At 41.4% G+C, this 19,158-nt stretch overlaps 1 protein-coding gene across 4 annotated transcripts in view; it reads left to right on the forward strand.

Annotated features, from left to right (window-relative positions):
* Nucleotides 1-19,158, forward strand: part of ARHGAP22 (Rho GTPase activating protein 22) — a 141,390-nt gene that overhangs the window by 65,911 nt on the left and 56,321 nt on the right. The window contains exon 1 of one of the 4 annotated variants that reach the window (XM_042818620.1): nucleotides 13,259-13,535. The exons of the other annotated variants lie outside the window; for them this stretch is intronic. Within the exon in view, the coding sequence (XP_042674554.1) occupies nucleotides 13,484-13,535 (52 nt within the window). The 5' untranslated portion in view covers nucleotides 13,259-13,483. Of the gene's footprint in view, nucleotides 1-13,258; nucleotides 13,536-19,158 lie in introns of those variants that run through there. 4 annotated transcript variants of the gene reach the window in all.

The raw sequence follows: 19,158 nt of genomic DNA on the forward strand, positions 1-19,158 counted from the left end.
CAGCTAGGGAAGAAGGAGAAAAGACCCGTGTGACTTAGGAATCTTTGGCTGAAAGCCAGATGCGTTGCTGTGGGCAGAGATTCAGCATTGCAACTGCAGCCATAAGAGAGATTCAGAAATTACTTATTTTTAAGTGTTTTCAATTCCAGGTTTCTTTTTCAGAATGTTAAGCCTTTGTTGGCATGCCAGGCCCACCCTGCCTTTTCTCACTCTTCTGGATCTAACCTGGTCTGTGTCATACATTCCCCTCAGCTGTTATTAATAGAGATCTCTTCATTTACTTTTTGTTCTCTTTCAGCTAATCCCACTCCACTTTCAATGCCTGAGGTACATGAGACAGCTGAGATAGGAGCAAGAAAGTGGGGGTAAATAGAGGGGTTAGGTTGCTGTCTCTAGGAGAGAGTTCCCTGACAAGTTTTAATCCCAATACTGCTCCACATCATTGAAGAGCTTTTAGAGACTTGCTTGCAACAACAGTATTTTCAGGACTGATGAGTGAATGAGATGACTCAAGCTGATCTTCTCTAAGTCTCAAATTGAAGTGCTCTACCCATGTAATTTTTGTTCTTTTCAGTGCTAATATTGTTTTGAGCACAGGAATTGGGATCAGGGAGTATTGAAGGTGAGCAAAACATCAGTGCTAGGATTTCGTGCTCTGAAACCAAAGAATGTCTAGGTGTAGCTTGTCTCCAAAAGAGAACATTTATCATTAAAGTTGGATGCACGTGATTTTTGGCAAATAAAAAGTAAAATTAAGGGAAGAAATTTTAAAGGCAGGTTTCTCAATGTACTGCTGCAAGTTTGGAAAACAATGTGCTAAATGATTAGAAAAAACAATTTTCATTCTAGAGTGATGTTTTCCATGTCTCTTGGATAGTGGTTGCAATTGCATGGGTATCTTCTTTTTCACCTGGAGGAAGAAATTTCAAGATAAAGGTTTTCTTTTTTTTTTTTTTTTTTTTTTTTTTTTTTTTTTTACTGATCCGAAGTGATTTTTGGGTTGGATGGGATTGTTGGATGGAATAATCCAAGAAAGGTGGAAGGATCTGAGACCCCTTTGATCCATTGTGGGCTATCCATGGTGTGCTGTGTGTTCGTGCTTCCTGCTGAGGGCTACTGGACACCCTGAATTGCAAGCTTTGAAAGCAAACCATGCTGCTTAGAAGAGGCAGCCTTGTTGCTTTTTGCTATCCACAGCTCCTGTGCTGGGCTGCTCTTGTAACATTGGTCGTTGCCAATTCAGCAGTGCCACACCTATGAGAATGGAAAGTTTTGTTAGGTATGCCAGCTGCCCTGAAAATATCTGAGTATGAAAGAGACATTAGGATGAAATAATCTATTTACTTCTCAACAAATAAATGTATTTTAAATAGATTTTTTACAAGATCCAGGGACTTCTGGTTATTTGTAACTTAAGGAGGAATTCAGTTTTAGTGCTTTTTGGGTGAAAATATTAACTGCATCAGTAGTTTCTGTAATGCTGATGGCCTGTGTGTTTGAAAAGACAGAGCCATGTCCATCCAGACACAGCAGTGTGTTTGGCACTGTCCTGGAGCTTGCCTCTCAGGAGATCATTTGTCTCTTAGAGGGGGAACTCCTTCCTCAATGGAAGGAGTGGGTCAGTGAAGTACAACAATCAACATAACTCTTAAAACTGACATACACTTCCTTATATAGTTAAAAATGGACCTGTGTTTAATATATAAATACTTGAGGGTGATGAAAGGACTGACTCTAAGAAATTTTGACTGAAATTTGTCATAACAGCAACCAAGAAAGATTGGAGATAAACACTACAAAAGAATGTTTTAAGGGACAGGGAAGGAGAAAATCCTTATTCAGTGAAACTGTAGACATCAGTAGCAATTTATGCCAACTTCCCTACTGTACAGTGATACTGTGAAAGCAGAGTCTACTCACAAGCAGTGAGGTATGTAGATGGAATAAAGCTGCTAGAATATAAGACCAAAGTGAAGTCAGTCTTTCTAACTGTGACCCAAGGGGGAATTTTGTTTTTACTAAGACATTCTTTTTTTTATAGTGCCACATTGATTTGTTAATAATGTAAGAATTGAGCCTTAGAGGTTCATTTTTTGTCATGAACTTGCAAGTGGCATGTACGTGTTGTAATGAAGGGTTTTAATAAAGTTGATTAGGAAATATGCATGGCTCTCTGCCAATTACACCACTTGAAGCTGGAGAAGCTGCAGAGACGAAGCTGATATGACTTCTAGTGAGGGCTGATGAGAGATGTGAGAGTGTTTGGAAAGAGGAAGGTAGTTGGAGTTCAGAGAAGCATAGATTCTTCATTGAATTGTTATCCTTCTGTTGTTTTCACATAGCACTGTATTTTGTGTAAACCCAAAATGCAACCCCAGTTGCTAAAGGTGGGAGAGACCTTGCAGGCAAGATAGCTTTACCCAACTGCTTATGTGAGCCTGCATATATGCTGTATAGTAACAGAACAGCTGTAAAAGCCTGTCGTCTTGTCCATGTATTCTTTTATGAGCTCATTGCTGGTTATCAGGGAACTTCAGCACTGAAGTAGTAAGGTTGAGTAGTGGGGCATTGAATTGCTCACTGTATGTGGAGATACGTTGAGTTTGCCACAGGGATTAAGGCTGGTTGGGGGGCTGCTGTGTTCCTGTTCTGTCTAGCAGTGTTCTGCCGCGGCTTTCATTGGTTGCTCTGTCTTCAGCCCATACCCCCAGTTGGGGAAAGTGCTTTGGAATTCCAGATCCAGTCAACTGGTAGTTTGGCTAAAAACTAAAACCTCTGTGTTCACAGAAATTAAGGTGTTTTTTTTAGTTTTAATAAAATCAATTGGTTCAGATGTGTGGCAGAGAGTGTCCTGCCTTAAGTCTGGGAAGGTGTTCAGCTGGGCCTACAGCTTATAGTAGTGTGACAACATGCAGGTACTCTGAGCAAAGCAACGTGTTGGGAGGGTGCTAATTCTGTGAGGTCTCTTATTTTGCAGTTCAAATTGTGCCTTTTTTTTTTTTTTTAACTGCTTTTATCACATACAAATTCCTTCCTAATTATCCATTCTCTGTCATCTTTTACTGTTGCCAGGATTCATTTTTTCCATAATGTATGCAATGTTTTAATATAAGATACTGTTTCTAATGGGCTGTATCTCTAGTGGTTATTTCTGCCTTGGTATCCAGTCTAGGATTCTTTGCTCTACTTCGCTGTACTCTGCAGCACTTTTACTATATTCAAAAGCTATTGCACTTTCCTTCTTACTGATCTTAAAGATGTTATCAGAATGCTAAATAAAACATTACAAGGTGTATTCTCTAGGGAGAGAGAAATGTTGGATGTGTCTAAATGAAGTAGACCTTAATGCAGACAAAAATGTAGATACAACACCAGAAGCACAGCTGCAACTAAAGCCTATACTGTGTGGCTTGTCACAAGAGATTTAATGTGCACTGAACAGTTGACAGTCTGAGGCTGTTTCAAAAATTTAATTTGATTTTGGAGCTGTTGGTAACGAGGATGCAACCATTTGATTCAAGTATTCTTCTGATATAAATTATTTTGATGTTTCAGTTGTATTTAAAAAAAAAACAAAAAACAAACACCAACTCAACAACAACAAAAACAAGCCAATTTAAAAACAACAACAAAAAACCACCTCACCCCCTCAAGGCTTTAAACAGCAAGTTTTATTTTCACTCAGATATGGTCTGCTTATATCATGGCAATTTTATGTTGAATTAGATTATCTTTTCTCCTGCAGCTGGCATGAGGCTGATGTAAACTCTATTGTGTGTTCTCACTAATTTGACAGAAATGTGGTTGTGCCTGTGCCTGATCTAGCTCAGTCATGCCTTGTTCAGTGATTTGGTAGCTTACAGAGCCAGCATTCATTTTTGTGGAACTTCTGCCATTCTAAGCAAGGCAGAAATAGGAAGCTGTCATCTTCTCCATCTCGCATAAGGAAAGCTGTGGCAAGGGAAACAAAGCCATTTTCCAGCAGAGTGCAGAACTGGTGTACTCTGTTGGATCTTATTCTCTACTGACTCCTGTACATTGCTTTTCTGACTCGGTGTGCTGTGTGCAGTAACGCCTTTTCAAGGAGTCCTTCTGACAGTTTGGAATCCCTCTGGCAATGTTTGTTTTCCAGGCAATTTAAGCTACTGCATAAAGAATTGAGGAGCCATGGGATATGGTACTCAAATGAGTTCTGAGCATGTTGCCCCTGCTCTTTTGTTTTTTCTCCTCTGCTTATTTTATGATCTCATCACAGCAACCCAATCCATTTTGCTGAAGTGTTTTGCAGTTTGTAAGCCAGTGCTGCCTCTGAAATCCGTCACATTCCCCATCTTAATATTAATTAGTCATCTTTCAATCTCTTACATTTTTGTTTGGATGAATGGTCTGGCTCGTGCCAGTAATGACACAGATTATTCCTCTTTTCTGCCTTCTTGTAAAAATATAGGTTATGATAATGTTAAGGTCTATAATTAGTTGGAAATATACTGTTTGCGAATGTAAACTTGACCCCATTGTTTAAAGGCACTGTCAATCCATGTCAACTTCTTTATGGTAGAGTTAGCACAAGGTTTAGAACAGTTTAGTGCCTATACAGCAAACCCACTGTTAAGTGCACAGATAAATACAGCAGAATCAGGGAGCCCAGCTGCAATGGCAGAACTGTGCTAGGTCCTGCAGGCCAAGCAGCAATCTTAGCTCTATTTGGTGGGACACTGGAGTGGGCCAAATATCAGCAGTGTTCCCAGGCTGGGAATTGGCCTCTGGCCTTAGGCTTGGTGCTCTGATCCAAGAGACATCTTGTTCCTTACTCCTTTTGCAACAGTTCTGAAGACAGGTTCAGCAATGACACCTGTAGCTGAGCGAGTGGCTCCGTGACCATGGGCTTTGGGCAAACAATGCACCATGGTGCTTGTTTTGCACTGTCGGCCACTGTGCAGTGTCAAGGTAGGAATTGTGATGCATTCTCAGCTGATGTACTACTCATGGCTACTCTAGTTAACATATCATAAAAGATCTGAGGAGAAAAGATGACTCCAGAAAGCTTTCTCACACTTCTTGGTTGCAGCAGCACATCTGGAGCTCCTAAAGATAGCCAGCTATGGCTCAGAGCCATGAATGGCAGGACTGAAGATGCAGACATCCTGGTGCTGTGCTCTGAAACCTCAATGTGTCCAGGTACTGGAGGAATGGGGAAGAAACAACAAAGCAAGGAATCTAGATTAAGAAGGTAGGAAAATGTTCTGGGAACAGTTGTCTTCATTCTGAAAGGGAGTTTGACATTTGTCGTGGTGCAGTCACACACATAGACCTGTTTACACTAGCAGAATGACCAAGATGTTGACAGTCCTTATCAGTGAAGCTGGCGGTGTGGGAGATAGAGCTGTTATGTGAATGATGGATCAAAGTAGTTCAGAACACAGAGACTGGAAGTGTTTCCTGTTCTCCATGTCAAGCTCCAGTGGGAAAGGAGCTGTCTGAGCCCCTTTAACAATGTCAGCTACAGAGTCTTTCCTGAGCAGAGGAGAGCTCCAAAGGGCTTCATCCAGAGAACACTTAAAGTGAATTTTTTTTTCCTTCTTTTCCTTACCTACATTTTTTTTCCTAGGAAAATAATGATCTTTGGGGAGGAGATCTGGGGAAAGATATTGGTTTAGGCTTCCTTGGGGAAAATTAGAGAAGTTGAAATTATTTTTCAGAAAAGCAACAACAAAAAAATCATTTTGGATCATCCCTAGGCAGTTTGCTGACTTCTAAACAAAATGTTTTTTCATTTAGCTTTGCACTTACTTATTGCTTTTGTTTAACTTTTATTTTGCTATAGATCAGTTTTTAGATGAGAAACACATACATCAGCAGAAAAAAAGTTGAAATGCACACATAATTTTGTATTTTAAGTGGCTTTAATTTTGGTCTTAACTCATTTGCACAGAATTAAGAAGCACTTCCAGTCTTCTTGAAATGCCTCTTGGAATGCCTTTTATCTTTTCCTTTCTTCTTTGTTTTTTTTTTTCCTTCTGCAGTTGCAGAGCTTTCATTTTCATTTCTTCTGGCTTCTGTTCTATTGTGGAGATGACTCTCTGTGTAGCAGAGCCTGAAGCTGACTGTACATTACAGTACTCCTTTGTGGTCTCTAGTCCACAGAGCTGCCTTAGCAGCAGCTGTGCCAGCAGCTAGGTATCGTTATCTGTCTTCATGTGATGATTTTGCTTAGTGTGGACTGTGGGGTGTTGTGACAGAATATCTGAGGCTTTGTTAATCTAATCTGTAGGCATGCTAGTGCACTTCTTCAGTCTGTGCTGCTATCTCTGCCTTATCCCTTGGAATCCTCTTGGTGTATATGTATCTCTGGAGCTCATGTAGTGGGTCTGAAGCTTTCATCTGTAGTTTATGCACAGGAAAGAAATGGGGCCAGATTCTCAGCTGTGGGTAAATTAGGCTTTGCTGACAGCATAAGATCTGATCGACTTCTACCTACTGAAAATCTTACCCTCTATCATGACTGTATCATATATATTTCCCCTGCTGCACCTTGCAGTAAAGGCAGCTTTAATTTGACTGAATCAGCCTGTATTCTAGTTGGGACAATTGTCTGCTCTGAAGAGAGGGTGTTCTCCTGCTTTCATCTCGGGTAAGAGAAAGGGAAAGCAGAAAGCTGTCTGTTGAATCCTTCCTTTGAGGAAGAACCATCAGAATAGAAAGGATCTTAGCCTAGACTTGGGGCTAAAGGGAGGAAGGTCACAGACAAGCAGCAATGTACCGCTTGTCTTTGGCTCACGGTGGGAACCTGCAGTGTTTGTTTCCTCATACTTTTATTTGAAAAGGAAAACTTCTATATCAGCTTCCTGACCAATGGAGGACTGTGAAAATGCAAATACTGAAGGCATTAATGCCTCGATGCCCCAGCTGGGCTGTAGCCTAGATTTCAGCTTGAAGCCAGTAAGTTGTCAAGACAGACATGAGGTACATGAATAAGCATAACAAGATGATCAAGACTCTGTTTACAAGTGTGGCTTGCTTAAAGCAGTGCTCAAAACACCTGAGGAAACAGGAAGAGATTGTAATTAAAGGCAGCTTTGAAATTCAGTATGTGGTTGATTTGCATTTTACCATTTATTCTTCTCTTTTCCCTTTCCTCTAAAAGCCTGGGGAGGTTATCATGGTGATGCTGGGATCACTTTGCTATATTATGTATGCTTGAGGTATACTGTGGAGCAGCAATTGTGTAATGGGGATGAAAATCAGAGCTCACTTCATGGAGAAAAAGAGCCTTTCTCTTAACTGCTGCCCCTGGCTATCATCCTCTTGATGGCACACGTGGGGCAAGGTTGTGTGTGACTTATAACCATCACTGCTAGATGATGCAGCAAGAGACTGCTTGATGCTGGATGCTTGTTCTTGGGTGATTGTGGCTATGGAACTTCAGGATGAAAGATGCTCACACAGAACCTGTGTTACTAGGTTACATTGCATGGGCAGTCATTTATTTGACTCTCATATCCATGTCTTTGTTTTTCTTATCCTGTTTGGGGCAGAGTGGAGATACTAGTGCTAAACTCCTTTGGCTTGGAGGACTAGGAGTAGAATTGCACCTGTGCTGAGGATATAAGCAAAAGCTCCTTCCCTCTCATTCTAATGTTTGCAGGATTACAGTGATTTATCCTGTCTTTTACCCTGTGTCTCTAGAAGCATGCTTTGTGCTCAGTTCCACCAGTAGAAGTGTATTACTCTATCAGTATTTTCTAACTGTAGATCTCATACTTAGTGCCATAGCTACATTTTTGTCCTCATTTTGTTTTAGGAACCTACATAATTTCATTTATGTCACTTCTGAAGTGAATTAAGCAAAATATAACAAGCACTCTTGTCTGTACATAAATATTTCATGGCAAACAAATTGTGGGGTCTCATACTCAGTGCAGTAGTAATGTCAGGGAGAGCAAGGATTCTTTTGCATGTTTACAAGGGAGTCTGACACAAAATCGTGGGTCCGGCCTATTCAGAAAACCTGAATCCACCTACTTTGAGATTTGACTTCACAAAGGTTATAAAGGCAGACTACTTGCTCAGATGACAGAAATGCTTAGGTCTGGATTTACGTATATCTCATTGTGTGTGTTTTCCTTTAAAAATCCTAATTCTGAATACCATAGCTATGTAGAACTTGTAGCTTTAATTAATAGATAACAATATATACATATATTTTTACTGATCGTGGATTTGAAATAAAGCTGCCAAGTAACATCTATACAGGCTCAGAGGCTAAAGATAAAAATGAAAAAATCCTGATGATTGGAAGCCATTCTCATGGTTTGGTCAGCTGAACTGAAATTTGTGGAAGCCTGGGGTGGCAATTATTCAGAGATCAGATTCTGTGTGAGCTGGTTGCCAAACATAAGTCACTGCTATTTCAAAGACCTGCCATTTAAAAATGAATTAAGGTTTAAAATGCTTTCTGGAGGTTTTCACTTGACTTCCTACAGTATCGTAGTCTGCTGTATCAAGTGACTGTTCAATGCATTGCTTTTAAACATAAGAAGCCCTCATAAGCAGAATAGGGAAAAAGACATAAAAGACAAATAGTGTCTTTGCTTTTCCCCCTCACCTGTTAAATCAGAGGAGAAAGGAAAAGTGAGCCAAATTCTGTAGTCTTTATGCAGGGAAATTCCCATCAGCTTCAGTGAGAATACAGAGTCAGGCCATAGTTTAAGTTCATATTTATTTATTTATTTATTTATAGAAGTTAATATAGAATTAAATATCTGATGATATTTACAGACTACAGACACAGGGTTTTGCAAAAGTGGCCAGGGGGCAAAGACATGCCTGTAAGTTAGTGGACTTCTGGCAAATTCCTGCATATTCTAGCTTTCACGGTTTGTAAATCCTCACTTTGTTGGCACACACATTTGCTTGAACGTGACTTTAGAAACACAGCCAGTGCTGCTTGAATATACCCATAGTGCAGGCATAAACTGTGCAGCCCTTAAAACCTGTTCTGCTGTGGGACAGATAAACATGAAAGGTCTTAGTGTTCTGCAAATGAATCAGCCTTAGCTCATCAGTGAGTGCCTTGATTTAATGAAGCCATAGTATGTTAATGTTAACACTGCAAAAAAGCAGTAATGTTACAGGCAGCCATGCAAACTAGATACAAGCATTTAAAAGCCCAGGCATGAGCTCTTGGCTATCTGGCCATAATTAATGATGACATGTTGGAAAAATAATTATTTTGCTTGCTTTTAAAGACAATTACTTGCTCAAGGCAAGTGAGGGGGTGGGATTTATGTGGTTGTAATAAGCATATGGAGATGGCATCTTCCCAGGAGAATATTGTAGCCACAGGATCTTTTTAACTGACCTGAAATTCCTTTGTTCTATAGGTACAATTTATGTATGCGGTCACAAACTAAAATGACCCTGCTTGTATTAGGGCAAACTGCTTTAAGCTGCTGAAAGGAGAAAAAGTAGCTTTTATCAGCCTAATCAGCAACAGACAGAAATTTCTCCCTCATCATTTGTGGCTGTACAGGCAAGAAGAAATCTTTATAAATGGTCACCCTGAGAGTTTACTTTTTCCATCTGATAAAACAAAAGCAGGTAATACAAAGGCTCAGCCCAGTCTGCCTAACAGCAATCAATTGGTATCCCCCTGGTCAGCACTCACAGAGCATGGCAGCTTTTGCCCAGTGAGGACTGTGCCATCCCCTGGCAAGCACCACGTTGGCTGCAGAGCCCTGGCCCCTTCCAGTCCCAGACTTGGTCTTGAAGGCTGAAGAGGAAACTGCTTCTCCATTGCTTGTCTCTATGGTACTGGGTGCTGAAGGGCATCTGCTGCACCCTCAGCTCCTCCTGCTGTTCCATCAGTCACCAGTGTCTCTTGCTTTTAAAGGATATGAGAGCCATGTGATCTTACCACATAACTGTATCATGAGTTGTAACAGTAAGACAGAGTATTGCTGCTTTGTTCTCTTTGAGTTTCGTGCTAAGTTTGCCCAAGTTGGAAATTACAGCAGAAAGTCCCCCAAGACTGTAACTTGGATAAAAATTCCAACATGTGGCCACAGCTACCTGCTTTAACCGAAAGCCACAGGTTTTGTGCCTGTGTATCACTTCACTGTATCACTCAGATGGTGACATCTTCAGAGGCCACTGAAGAGAGAAAGGGAACCAAAACCCTTATGTGTTGCTCACTTATGCACATTCAGAAGAATGCCCTCTATCTTAATCCCTTTTTTATCACTTCATAGTACAGAAGATCACGATCCCTTTCTCCGATTCCCATCTTGCAAAATGGGGGAGATGATGATGACTTTCTTAGTAAGGCAGCTTGAAACCTAAAACTGAAACTTGTTACAGAAAATGTAGTGTTAAGAGTCTTAGGTGCTTTTCTCTGCTCTGGCTGGCTCATTACTAACAGCAAAGATTGCGTGCTCTGTGCACTCTGCCATCAGTGTCAGTTTGTGTTTTTGGAGTGTCGACATGTAACAGAAAAATATTTAGATTTCTAGATTTCTTGTAGTCCTGATTATATCTAGTCCTTTCTGAAAGTGTTACTATAGGAAGCAGACTAAAAGCTGGGTGAATGATGCATTTAAGGGTTTGGATCCAGTTCAGTCTGTTCTTGATGTCTGCAGATTTTTGTCTGGATATAAATCCTCATCTGATCTCTCTCTGTTCTGGTTGCTCATTAGGGAAAGTTGTGCCAGGGCACCAGAAAAATTCCAGAGGGAAAAGACTAAACAGTTACCCCATTATAAAGATGCAAGATCCTAGAGTCTCTCAAAGTGATCTGTGTCAGCAGGAGGTGGGGAGTGGAATAGAGCCTTTACTTCATTGCCTTGGATTAGAGAGAGAAATGTTTAAATCCAAAGTTGTCTCTGAAAATTGCAAGAAGAGCAACCTCTGCTTTTAGCTCCAAGGGCAGGGTTGGAAATGAGGCAGAACGTAGAGGTACTGGAGCTGAAAGCAGTAGGATTTTGTGCAAGGTCATTAAATGGCCAATTTTCTGTGCAGCTGGAAGGGATTACTGCATTAGTCTAGATTTGACCCTGGCAGAGAATTCCCTTGGGGTGCTGTGGTTTTACTGGGTATTTCTTTTTTTTTTTTTTATTTACTGCAAGCAGAAAGGCACATTTTCTTCTGCAAGTCTTCAGCCTGTTAAAGTCTGGGGAACATGTTGGCTGGCGAAGAGGAAGCTGAAGGAGAAAGAGGACGTTCTGTGGGCTCTTTTGGCTTTATGTCCTTTCCCATGTACCACACAATGACAGTAGAGGGAAGTGGCGAGTGGGTGAGGGATGAACTCTATGAGGCTGAGTTTCCCTTCAAGATAACTAGGTTCTAGGATAAATCATTTTGGTTTGGGTCTTTTGGAAGGAATGAGTAGTGGCAGAAAGTCCCCCCAGATGTTTCCATGGAAAAAAAATGAATGACATAATTGTGTTAGATAAGAAAGCAAATTTTGAGTTGTATTTTTTTCTTTGATAACATAAGATATTACGATTCAGACATTATTTTCAGATTAAATATAATGTAGATTAAGTTCAATAAATCAATTCCTTCCCTACTTACACACTGTGGCTTCTTCCAGTCTTTGGAGGAGAAATGTGTTCCAGCTAAATATTGTCTGGTGTCAGATGAAATGGATGCAGGATCTCGGAGTATTCAAGGTTGGAAGGAAACTGGAGATCACCTGAAGCAAACCCTATGCCCCAGCAGGGCTGCCTCCTGTATGCATGTGCACATTAATATGAGAAAGACTACTGTAGTTTCTGGAGCAGAAGGTGTTGTTATACCTCTCAGAGCAGGACAGTAACTGGCTTGCCCACACCCCCCTTCCCACTGAAGACCCATCCTAGGGTCCAGCCCCAGCCTGCAGTGGTTTACAGGCAGCAGTCACCCATAACTGATGTGGCAAGGGAGCTTGGTTTGGTATGATTGTGCAAATGATGCAGTAACAATGACACATATCTAGCACTGCAGGATTTATGAACGCTGAGCTATGATAAAATTTTTCAGTTTGCTTTCGGAGTGAGTTTTCCTTCAGTATAGAGGAAACTTGGCTTTCCTAAATGAAATATTAATGCACTGACGGCAAGCAATTCAAGAGAAAGCCCTGCTACTAGCTGTCTGTGTTGTGCGGTGCAGCCTTAGTTTCTACAGATTTCATTATAGAGTTATGTGCTCTTATATATTATAATAATAATACTGGTTCCATTCAGATTATTTGCTTTGCTAATCTAGAAGGCTGACTTCAAATTCAGTCATACAAGAGGCTATAAATGTTATCTTCATGAGGCAACTGGTTTTCTTGCACCTCAGTGCAGTGATGACTTGATAGTATCCCGAAGACTGGGAACAGTAAAAGCCAAGAGCTGAAACACCCATGGAAATTCAGATCTTTTGCTTTTGCATATTTTTCCATGACGAGTGCCTGGGCTTTAAGAGAGTGAGTCTCATCTTCTGGTTGATAAACCCAAACTGACTTGAAGCACTGAGAAAATGTGCCAAGCAGTAGCTGCAGTTGAGCGAAGTTTAGGTAGATAACTGGGAGAAGCACTGGCATAGGTAAATGTCATTGCCTTTAAGTGTTCTATCCCAACTTTATGAAATTAGAAAGAATATGAAGTCAGCATCGAGCTACTTTAAGTTCTCCAGAAAGGCAGCAGAAGCAACGAGACTGAATTTCCAGATTGGATCATCCCGGTTGAATAGAAGCAGGAGATATTTTTGTAGTCTTTGGCCTTTCAAAGCAGTATAGCAGTGTGAGGGAAAATAACCAGCCATAATCACGAAGTGCAAAACAGAGAGGTTAAGCACTTGTTCTTATTACCCACTGCCCAAAGACCTCAAACATTTTTACAAATGCAAACATGACAGCATTGTCAGCTCCCCTTGAAAGGCAGGGAAACTGAGGCATAGAGTAGTGGGATTACTACCTGGATGAAAGCCTCCTGATGATTTAACTGCTTAGCAAGTCTTCCAGTGTGTAAGGACAAAATCAGGGGATAACCCACTAGCATAATGTGAGAGATGAGTTTTATAGCTGTTCATTTTTCATTCTGGACAAGAATTAGTTAATAGAAGCAAGTTTTTACATTATCTTAAACTGATGGTTTTTTTTCCCTTTTTTCCCTTCACAATATGTTGTTGCTTGCTGTAGCAGCTGAGTAATGCAGAAGTTCTGCCTGAAAATAATGCTTCCTCCTTATATGATATTGCACATATTGTCATGGAAATTGTCCTCATTTCCCCCGAGCACACTTTAAATAACTCAAACAGCAGTGCTAATGAGCAGAAAGATATCTGCAATCCCCACCGTGCAACTTGACATACTTTATCCCACTCTGAATTCCCCTTGCTCATCATTGAACATTTTAAAGATCTCGTATAATAATTTGCTTTCTCGCTTTGGTCCAGTCATTTTGCTCCTAGCACTTGGTAATAAAAGGTCAGCTTTGGCTGAAGCCGCAGTGTTGCAGCCATGCCATTTTTTACTGCAAAATACCTTAAGAAAATCAAGTGTCTCCGAAAGGGTAAGTCATATTTTTTGGTGTATTTGTTGTTTGTTTTGCTTTAAATTTCAGTAAAGGATTTATTTTGAGTTAAGAAGCAGTGGGAATGGATCTATTTACACTGTCAGTCAGTTAGCACAGGGGTTTTATTATGCTGTATGCATTTTTGGTTCAAGATACGGTGTATGTTATTATCTTGCATTTTACATTCACTAAAGCCGACTAAGCGAGAGATTGCTTAACCCTTTAAACATGAAGCATATGTTCTGCATGGGGATGGAATGTCTAATGCAGAACCAAACAGGAGCAGGATCTGTGTGTGTTTGTTTTTCCAGATAAGTTATGTAGGCAGCTAGATAATGCTCCGGTATTTGTGTTTTTACTGACAAAAAGATTTATTTTTTCATCTGCACTGAAATAATAACTTCAATAACACCAAATGAAGGAAGTGCTTGCTTCCTCCTAGCATCTTTTGTTTGTAGGGTTACCTAAGTGCATGATTTCATGTAGATTTGTAGCTTGCTTTTGTGATGTTTGCTGTGTGGACTTTTCCAGGAAAGGTGATTGTTCTACTTCTAGGTAGATACAAAACTGAGAGCAGATTTCTTGTAGCACTGTAAAAATTAACGATGTGATTAACTCCTAATAGGGAAACACTTTCCTTATATTTTTCTTGTTCTATTGCTTGTCTCTTTACTATGACATTTTTCTAGTCAGCAGTCCAAATAAGGGCTCTGTATAAAGGAAAAGAGCTGAGATGTACTGATCAAGGGGATCTGAGAGGTGCTTACCTGGAGAAGCATTTATGTTGGGCATTTTCCTTAGAAATCATTTCTGAGGCATAGCTAGGAGGTTGAAGAGCAGGTTTTCAGAATCACCAAATTGTAGGGGTTGGAAGGGACCTCCAAAGATCGAGTCCAACCCCCCTGCCAAAGCAGGTTCCCTACAGCAGGTCGCACAGGTAGGCGTCCAGGTGAGTCTTGAACATCTCCAGAGAAGGAGACTCCACAACCTCCCTTGGCAGCCTGTTCCAGTGCTCCATCACCCTCACCGTAAAGAAGTTCTTGCGCACATTTGTGAGGAACTTCCTCTGCTGCAGCTTCGTTTCCCTTTGTCCTGTCTCCACGTACCACTGGAAAGAGACTGGCCTCACCACTATGGCCCCCACACCTCAGGTATTTATTAGCCTGGATCAGGTCCCCTCTTTGTCGTCTTTTCTCAAGACTTTCATTTTGGGTTTCAATCTGAAGAAAAGGTTTTGCAGGAAAACAGTTAATTATCTTTATACCAACCTTTGTTTTTCCCAAAGGATTCTTATTAAAAATGGGATTACATGGGAAGTGGTAACAGCTAAGATGTGAGAATTGAATTTAACTGGCTTGTAGTCACTGGCACCAACTTTCAATATTTTTATTGAGCAAAATTAATGTGTGTGTACACAGATTTACACAATCATCAGGATTTTTTAAGGATATAATCATACCAACAAAGTTTTTATTAGAAAGATGGATACAAAAAAAGTCTTCATTTGCTTTTTTTTCTTAGTTTTGTTGTATGCATACATGTACAGGACAGTCTTCAAGGAGGCATAGGACAGTTTTGCTCCCTCTGTTTTCTCTTCTGCTTCAGGTACTCGACTGAGTGTTACTACTTTCTCTTACTGCATGTGTCATGACAGCAGTGTCTCTGTAGATAGATCATGACTGAGAGGTGTCTGCCCTACATGTGTATGAAGTGGGCGTTGCAGGAGGGGGCTGTTATATGGCCAGAAAGGGTAATGCTATTCTGTCAAATGCAACTTGAAGATAATTATTTATCTCTGATGCCTCTTATGATGAGATGTGTGCATCCTACTGAATGCTGTCTATTGGCTGTAAGCTGTTCCCTGCCCCACTGTAGTTGATGTATTAGACACAGCAGGGTGTGGAGACTTGGAGCTAAGCATTAGACATCCAATGTGAGTCAGTGTGACTCTAAAGGTTACACTTGGAATCTGGGGAGCAGTTGCTCATGCTTGATCCTTTGCCTAAGAGCTGCTACTCGCTGCTGCTTTGCTGCAAGGATTTGGTATCCTTGGAAGATGTTACTGTGTGAGAGAGCTCAGCCTGTGAACCAACAGGAGAGGTGTATAAGCTATGGCTATAAGTCTGGCCTAGATGTGACTACATCTGCTTAGAGCCATTGTCAGTATCACAATGCAGCTGCTGCAATCTGCCTAGCCCTATGGCTCATTCTGGGGAGAATGACTTGTGTGGGCAAGGAGAAAGGGAGGAACAAGGAAGAGCAGCTTGATACCCAGCCTGTGCAAGGAACGGAGGCTAAGAAGTGATCATTTTGAAATCAAAATCAATATGGGCATAAATCGAAATTTTAACAGGTTGCTGAGGCAGTTGGCCTAAAGCAAACAGCCGTAATCTTAGTGAGTCATTATTGCCAGGAAAATCTTAAGCTAACTGAGCACCCCAAATAGATTTTTCCTAAAAGCATCGTTCTGAACCAAAGGGGGGTACAAGGTGTTGCTTCTCTGAGCCTGCTTCCACCAAAATCTTTTTGATTTGTGAAATTCATCTGGTCCAGGCATGTTGGCATGGTGCATAACCTGCACAGTTTGATGCCCATTCAGCTCTGTGCTAACCTTTTTTGCCTTGTTTCCAGGACAGCCTGGGAAGGGATGTGCCAAATCATTGAGGCAGAACTGATGTGCTTGGGTAGGGAGTACTGAGCTAGCTGGGTGTATCCATGAGCTGTTTAGCATAAATCTGTCACCCATGTTGCTTTGAACAGATTGTGCTCCTGACAGTTTTTGAGGCACTTCCCTTTCAGTTTCTTCAGGCAATCCCCTGTAACTCCCTTCCAGACAGCACTTCACTTGCAGATTTTTTTACTGTGATCTAAGTGGGGAGATTTCCATTCTTCCCAGTAAATAAATGTGGTCGTTAAAAAGGCATTAAATGATTAGGGAGTGCCCTTAGGCATAGCTTCAGAAGTACAGTTGCATAAAAGCTGTAGTCGCCACAGGCTCCGGTGGGTCTGTTCTTGCTTGCTGTTCTCTGTGCTTGTGAGCAAAAGAGCAAAGGAGCAAGAGCAGTGATATGTGTGATCTCTTTCCCACAGGTTCAGATGGCCTAGGGACCAGAGCTGGGCTGTGAACGAGGTTTTGGCCAGAAATGTCGGTCGTATGGGAATCAGTCTTAATAAGGAAACTCTTCCAGATCGATACAGGCAGTGGCCAGCAGAGCTGGGAACTAGACCATGATTCCCCAAAATCTTGTTACCTGGTATCCCAGGCAGTGCAGGGATTCCTCTCTTAGATTTTTGGACAAAGTTAGCTCTATGCTATCTGAAGATTGTTTCTCCTGAGGTGACCTTTATTCTTACTGTGCTCCATTTTTTTCTCTTCATTAGCAGGACAGGCTAGGAAACTTTTTGGATTAGTTTTCTGCTTTTTTTTTTTTTTTTTTTTTTTTTTGTGGGGAAGTTGAGTGCTTTCAGATACCTGTGAAATAGCACAGGTAAGCCAAAGCACAGCGTTCTCTCATGTTTTGCTTTGTAAACTGTGCTATTCCTGTGAAGATTTCCCACAGGTCTCATTTGGTGATGCATCCTTAGCCTACTCTGGTAAAACTGCAGTAATGACAGGCTCTGGAAAGACACAAGTAACAACTCACTTGTTTCCCCTATTGCCAGCGTTTAGCAACATCAAACTCCTAACAGTTACACCCCCACCCACACTAAACAAGACATCAAAACAATGAAGAACATTTATCACTACCTGCAGCCTGTTGTTAAAACTGTTCCATCCTAAACCCTCCTACATTAACATTTCTCTCTGTCTTTGGCTGTTCACTGAACACTGGCTCACAACTCCTCAAAATTAGAGTGTAGAATACCATACGGTCAGAATTGTCTCTGATCTGGTGAGTCTCTGTTGATTTTTCTCTTACTCTTGATTTCTAATGGAGAAAGTAAGTTTCAGTTCTGGTGAAGCCTTTTCCTCTTTAATGCAAAAATAATAATATTGCATGTTTTATTGCCAACTTTACTGCAGCTGTAGATTTACAAGACTTCAAAGCTGGATGATTAAGACACAGTTTTTATTTGTAGCCAGGCAAGCCAAAAAATCTCGACTTCAAAGGACGGGGTGTTCTTTAATGTTGTGGGCTTCCTCTTTGTGCTTAGAAAATGAGGTTGCTGGGGACGATGCCACATGCAGCAAACAGGCCGCATAGCTGCTGCTCTTGGAGGGAGTGTTGGCTGCTACTGCTGCCTGGGAAGAACAGAGCACACCCAGCAACATGAGGGTGCTTGGCTGCTGCTTGGGTCTCTTTGTGTGATAACGAGCTATAGGACTTTAAATGTATTCTGTTGCTATGCTCAGTGCTTCTCTCTTGGTAGACCCCCGGGGGTGAGGACAAGTGAGATTTGGGCTTGAGCTCTGCTGCATCACCTATTTCCTGTGCTGGATTCTCTTCCTCCTCTGATGTGCTTGCAGTGTGGATGATTTTATGGGTGTTAGGAAGAGGCAATCTCAGTGAAAGTAAGTGTTCAAACCCTACAACGTTGTGGTTTGAAGGGAGTAGGGACTGGAAGTAAAGGTGCTTTACATCTGACAATCATGTGAAATGAAGCCCTCGTGTTAGTACTTCATCTGGTCAGCCATGCATCACCAGTTCAACCTAGTAGGGCTGAGATGAGGGAAGAGCAACTTGATAGCTTCATCATTAGAGGGACGTAGGGATTGTGGTGCGGCTTTATTTCCTACTCTGCAGCTCAGACAATATAACATGACCCTTTTTGTTTTCTTTTCCATGTGTATGGTGTTTGCTCTAGCGAAGAAAACAGAACAAGAGCCTCATGATGAGGCAGAAAGTGGGGCTGGGTTACTTCTTGAACCATGCAGGGTATTATTTGCCAGGAAGATTCACCAAGAAATTAGACTTAAAATCCCTACAAATGAATTCCTTTCATACTCTGGCAATGTAGCAAGATGCAAACACATTGTGATGCTGTACCTGAGATCAAGGCATGTTTTGGTAGAAGCTGGTGCAGTGTGGGTCATGGCTGCATGCTACTGTGTTGAGCAGTTGGTGACTCTAGGAAGCAGAGTGCTGAGTTCCATGGGCCTGTGGGTGCTGAAGGGACTGGCAGGGCCCCGGAGAGTCATGCCTGTCATTCAGCAAAACACTTGCAGAGTCATATGGCTCTGGTGCAAGCATCCTTCATCACTATTAAAATCTGAGTGAAACTGGGGCTTTATCCAAGCAATATCTAGGCATCTGTGTGATCTAGGCCATGCTCTCTCTGGGACTCTGGGCTCACCAGACAAAGAGGCTGCCAAGAAGTGCAGTGCTTGAGAGGCAGAGTTGGCCAACACACTGCTTTGACTCTCAATGAGCCGTGCGTCTGCTGTTGAAAGAACAGTGACTTCAGCTTGTGAGTTAAAGCTCTCCAAGTAGAGGATGTGCCAGGCAACCACTAGGGCTGCTGAGTGAGGAAGCAGTTTTCAAGACACAACATACTCTTAATTTCTAATGTGGCTTTCCTATTTCAAGAGCACTACTTTGGAGAGTGTTGGAGGAGCAATCTTCATGCTGTTCAGCTTGCTCCACCTCATTCTTTGCTTTCTGCTTTCTAGGACTGATGT

Source organism: Centrocercus urophasianus, unplaced genomic scaffold (genome assembly GCF_019232065.1).
Source record: "Centrocercus urophasianus isolate 14NV4802_14NV808 unplaced genomic scaffold, USGS_Curo_1.0 seq_17, whole genome shotgun sequence".
NCBI classification, from domain to species: domain Eukaryota; kingdom Metazoa; phylum Chordata; class Aves; order Galliformes; family Phasianidae; genus Centrocercus; species Centrocercus urophasianus.